Source organism: Salvia hispanica, chromosome 6, assembly GCF_023119035.1.
Source record: "Salvia hispanica cultivar TCC Black 2014 chromosome 6, UniMelb_Shisp_WGS_1.0, whole genome shotgun sequence".
NCBI lineage: Eukaryota > Viridiplantae > Streptophyta > Magnoliopsida > Lamiales > Lamiaceae > Salvia > Salvia hispanica.
In genome coordinates, this window is record NC_062970.1 from 13,781,419 (window position 1) to 13,787,418 (window position 6,000).

At 34.0% G+C, this 6,000-nt stretch overlaps 1 protein-coding gene across 1 annotated transcript; it reads right to left on the reverse strand.

The window, feature by feature from the left end:
• Positions 1 to 1,000: 1,000 nt before the first annotated feature.
• LOC125193589 (transcription factor MYB73-like) lies at positions 1,001 to 2,064 on the reverse strand. Its single transcript, XM_048091420.1, has one exon. It carries the CDS (start codon positions 1,932 to 1,934, stop codon positions 1,161 to 1,163), a length of 774 nt encoding a protein of 257 aa, XP_047947377.1. The 5' UTR covers positions 1,935 to 2,064; the 3' UTR covers positions 1,001 to 1,160.
• Between the last annotated feature and the right edge of the window lie 3,936 nt (positions 2,065 to 6,000).

A 6,000-nucleotide genomic window follows, 5' to 3' on the forward strand; every position in this document is an offset into this window, starting at 1 on the left:
TTAATTATGTTTGAATATTGATTGGGTCGACCAAACAGTCTAGTTTAGTAGGCTGTCGAAATTGTACGTGGATTTGAGAGTTTTTTCCCACCGGACTAACTCATATTTTCGTGCATTCTTCTAATAAAGTCACCTTAATTGTACCTACTAATACTACTATTTCATTCGTCCATAAAAAATAGTTAATTTGCTAACACGAGTTTCTAATATATAATTAGTGAAGTACAAGAAGAAAAGAAAAAAGTGGATAAGCAAGAGAAAAGGATAAAAAAAATATATGCTAAAAAAAATTTCATATAAAAAAATTCTCAAGACTTATTTTTTTAGGACGAACTAAAATAAAAAATGAAATTATTTTTCGAGTGCAATGGAGAAAAATATAGTGACATTATTTCTTTAAATATTACGGTGTAAATTTGAACTTCCAACTTATTTGGGGGCGTGTTGTATTTGTTCTTATAAAGTCCAGCTAAAACATAAATATTAATAATATTGTTTTAAAAACTTACTGTTATGATTTGAACTTCCACCCTAATAAAGACTTAATTACTCAAAAATTTAGTCCTAAAACATCTTTGCCGCCAAGGGCACATGGATGTGCTTGGTGCCTGCCCAAAGCAAGATTTCACATTCTTAGAGCCAAAGACCGTGTCTGCAATCTGGATATTTTATTTATTTTTAAATTTTCAAATATATTAATAAAAGATATTCAAAAATTCCCAACAACTTTAGGACTAGTTTGATTTTTGATTTCTAAATTCTCTTTTCCCTATGAATATAAAAACAATTGAAAGGTTATGCTTATATGAAGTCACAGAGTCGATCCATAATAAGTTGAACTTCGATCTTGATAATTCAAGACTCGGTCCATCTTTCAAGCCAATTAACTGTGAGTTGGACATAGCCTTGTATCAAGCAAAACAGTTGGATTAGTCTTTGAAGATACATGAGTGTGTTAGTTACTTGGGTTTCAATTAATTAAGTAATTAAGGAAGATCAATAAGTAAAACATGAGAAGCCCATCACGTTCAAGGCTCTACTCTTTTTCTTTGATTTTCTTTCTCTTCTTCCTCATCGTCTGTACATTTATCCCCAAATTATTCAAAACCTAAAAACATCGAAATTAACAACATTTTCCCTCCTTTCCTTTCCGATTCAAATCAATCAACATTGCTCATCCCCATCCGCTTAATCACGCCATTAACCATCGCCGCATCACTCTGCAAACACATCCCCTTCTGCCCCATCTCCATCCCCGCCATGTAATTCCTCACCTCCTTCCTCACTATCTCCTGCATCACCCCCAGAAATTCCGCGCTGAAAAACTGCTTCTCCACCGCCGATTGAACCTGACTAACCGGATTCGGATCCGGATCCGCCACCGGTTCGGGTACGGGATCGGTTCCGGGCAAGGATAAACTGAGAGAGGTTACGATATGTGCGGGTCGGGCCACGGGCCGGTACACATGGTGAGTGGAATGACCCGAATCGTCCGACCCGGACGGGCTGCCCGGGTTGAAGCAGAATCCGGAGCAGATCGGGCCGGAGCTGGCGGATCGCTTGTGGCGGTGTTGAGCCTCCGGATCGAATTCAGCGAGCTCCTCCGGCATGGAGAAGCACTTGCGCTTGAGCGTCGAGTTCCAGTGGTTTTTGATGGCGTTGTCGGTCCGACCCGAGAGGAATCGGGCTATGGTCGCCCATTTGTTCCCGAATTTGGCGTGCGCCTTGATTATGGTGTCGTCCTCCTCCGCCGTGAAGGCGCGGTGCTCCACCTGCGGCGACAACTGGTTGCACCACCGCAGCCGGCACGATTTCCCCGATCTGCCGGGGATTGATTTGCTGATGAGCGACCAATTTCTGGCGCCGTGCTTCTCCACCAGTCTCTGCAGCAGATCGTCCTCCTCGGGGCTCCACGGGCCTTTGATCCGATCCATTTCTCTTCTCTGTATTTGAAATTCCCCAAAAATTGAAGATGTAGATACAGATTTGAGAATAGAGATACAGTTTTATTGTGTGTGAGAGGAGAGTGTAACAGAGGCAAAGCCTCGCTTATGTCATGAGAGAAGTGAAAGGAGAAATGGTATTTATAGTGAGGGGAAAGGAAGATAGGGATGACGCGTGGGAAAGATTAAATATTTGTTCTACTATTAATTATTACTATTATCACTCTTTTTTTTTTTTTACTTTTATTAATGAGATAATGTTAACCGCCGTTAAACCAAATTTTAAAAAGATAAACGCCAAAGAAAACCTTGATTTATGGAATTTGATTTATTATTAATAACAATCCGGCGACGAGACGCGGCTCGTTTGTGCATCGGATTGTGTGTTTTGTACTTATCATTTTACTTTCTTATTGTATAAGTATTTTTAAATTAACATGACTTTTAGAAAAAATAATTCAAGTAAAAGAGAATTAATTTTGCAAACAAATTAAAATACAAATAGGACTATTTTTTGGGGCACTTGTATTTAATTTGATTATGAATTACAGTGGAGATTAAGACATGTTTTTTTTAACATTCACTTATTATTTATAGTCACATTTTCGACATATTATTACCTAGCATCGCTTATATATAAAGTATTTTATAGTTTTGAACGACGATTATCCTCGAAATATATGGGAAGATTAAAATAATGTAGGTAAAAGTGATGGTGATTAAGACTGAAATTTGAATACAAACATTGATAAGGATCTTATATAGATTAAGGGAGTGAGTGTGGAAATTATAGAAGGGGAAAGGTAGTTACAGCTGGGAGAGGACACGCGTCAGCTAGAGGGGGAGTCGTCGGAACCTAGCTGACCACGTTTTGTGAAAGCAAGGGTAAGTTGATGATGAATAAAAAAAGAAGAAGGGGTGTCAAATCACCGACCGTTTTGGAAGTTAATATAAGTCGAGGTTTGACTGAGGCCAGGCTGGACACCATTATTTTTCATTTTGTTGGGAGAGAAGAGAAACGACAAAATAGAGAGTGAAAGAGAAAGGAAGAGTAGTGTGGCGGAAGCCAGGCTGTCCAGCCTGACACAACCTAACGCCCACTGTGTCCCTCTCCACGTGCCGCTCTCTCTCTTCTCCTACTACTGCTCCTTTTCATTCTTAATTTACTCACGAGTTTAGCCTTAACCTTGGACCTAATTAAAATTAGGAAATGAATGTTTAACGACTTCAAATGAATAAAAATATACAAATATAAACAGAAAGTAGAGAGATGAAATTGTTGCCATTTTTCCATCCTATAAAAAATAATACTAATTACAAAGAACAATTTTTAAAAAATGCAACTCAACTATAAGTCAAATGTAACAGTTTACGTTTAGCTTTTTATTTGTTTTATATATATATATATATATGCTTTTTTTTCAGGACGCCCTCTTACTCTCCCATGGCACAAAAAAGAAAGTAAAGTATTCAGTGGTAGAGATGTCAATTTAGTTTTGATGAGTGTTGATTTAAATAGATTATAAAGGATTTGAGTAAAAAAAATTATGATAAAGATAAATTGTTTGATAGTGTTGGGGCTAGTTGGGGCTAATTAATCAGTTAAATTTCGTTATTTGCTTCTTAAATTTATTATTTTAATTTGATATTTTTGTCAAAAGTTGATAGTTATCATTCACTTAATGAGTCTTCCCCAAAATTGTATCGACAAATTTTTGTCATGATTTTTTCATTTATAAAAAGGGGATGTATTTAGAAAAATACTATTACTCTCCCCATTCCAAGGAAGACACTTTTTTTAGGTAGTATGAGATTTAATACAATTTTATTTTGTGTGTTAAGTTTAGAAAATAAAGTATGAGATGATATTGATGAGAACGAAAATATTTTTAGCAATGAATCATCTTAAATTGGACGAATTGAATAGGAAAATGAGTATCTATATGTCAGCTTTTATCAGTGTTATCTTTCATAAAATTACTCTATTCGATATTGCAATGACATACACTTTTACAATTAATATACTAAATGAGTTCAACTGTTTTGTTTGGCAAAACACGATCTAGTTTAAGTGATTAATATCATCCTTCTTTTGATGGCTAGAGATTTCAAGTCGAATCCCAATTTCTCATTTTCTAACCAATGCATTTAAAATGACTCATTTCGTTAAAAAAAAATTCAAACTAGGAGGGGATTAGTACTCTCTCCATTTCTTCGTAGTTACGGCTGAATTTTTGGATACGAAGTTTTAGAAATAAATGTTGGATGTGTTAAATAAATAGATAAAAAAGTAAGAGAGAGGAAATGGTGAAGAGAATAAAGTATAAAGTGAATAAAGTAGAGAGAATAAAGTAAGAGAGAGTAAAGTAACAAAAATGAAAAAGTTATCATATAAGGAAACGATCCAATTATAAAGAAACTTTTCGAAATGGTAAAATAAGTTAACTATGAAGAAACGAATGGAGTATTATTACATACAATCAAGGATTAAACTGGATATTTATTTTCTACTCAAATAGAACACGGATTAAACTGGATATTTATTTTCTACTCAAATAGAACAGTACGAGTAAGATACATTGAATAGAATGGCAAACAACAACTTGGCTTATTTAATGAAGTGAGACAGAAGTTGAGCGGCCGTTACTAGTCGGTTACAGCTGTATCTCTATCTTCATTGTCATAGTCACGTGCTACCGACGACCCATATATGTCCTTTCCCCGTACCTCACACGTGCATTCCTTGCTAATTCATGCGTATCCATCACGTGATCACTGCTCCTTCACACGAGTCTCTCATTCCCCTTAATCCTTTCTCTAATTCTTTTGTTTTCTAAGTAGGAGTATTAATTTGATGCAATTATAATATTTGCCCTTTCACATACTCGTAATATCTCTGAAACAACCCTTTAAATATAACATTATTTATAGGTATTTGAAGTTTGGTTCATTTCATTCCAACTCATCATTAGCTCAATTTTACACAGATCTTGCTTATCGTTTGGCAATGAACTAATGTAGCTGGGATTATACATACATGAGCAAACAGAAATATTTTAAGACATGTAACACTTCTAAATGAAATTAAAGAGTGATAGAGAAATACTCCATTATGTTACATATCTCAGTATTATTTATTTTATGTTTATAAAGTATAGTATTTAGTTTGATTCTTATAACTCAATAAATATTACTCCTACTACTGCTAACACCATTAATTTTGCAAAATATTAAAAAATTCAAGTTTATTTTATTATTTCATTCATTGTTTGGAGTTATAGTTAAAATGCACAATTTAAACTTTGATTTTATGAATTTTTTTAAAATTAGTGATGTGTAATTTGGATTTATTAAAATCAAAATAAATATACAAAATAAAATAAATAATGTTAATACGGAGTAAAAGAAAATGGTATTTTCATATATTGGTTTACGCCTTTCTCTTCGTATTTGTGTGATTTGTGGGATATATCATTGGAGTACAAAACAATTTTTTCTTATAATGTTGTTTTTTTATAAATTATTCCTAATTAGCAATAGGAATCCAACGTTTGGAAAGCTTCTTTAGGCAAGTCTAGTGCACATGGTTTTGCCAAATTGTCTTTTAATTATTGTTTATGGCCCGATTATTTATTTTTAACAGTTCATACGGATCTACGGAAAACTGAACCACACGTAGTACTTTCATTTTTGCTTTATTTGTTTCCTTTTACTATTTTAATCAAAAGTAGCAATTCTTATTATAGCCCAAAATATATAAAAAAGCACACACTATCGTTAGGCTAGGTATAGAGGTCTGAAAATTTTCTTAATGCGGCTCTTGATTCAATGGTTACCTAACCAATTAAAAAATTATTGCAATTATAATCAGAATATATACTTTTTCTCTCATGGCAAGTACACTGTAGTACAAGCGAGGAATTATCTTTTTCATCTTGTAGAAGTAATTTTCAATGATTATTCTCTGCATTTTGGGAGTAATAAATAATTTCAGTTCTTATAAGGGTTTTATCACATACTCATACTGTGTATATTAACAAAGTATATACTTCCTCTG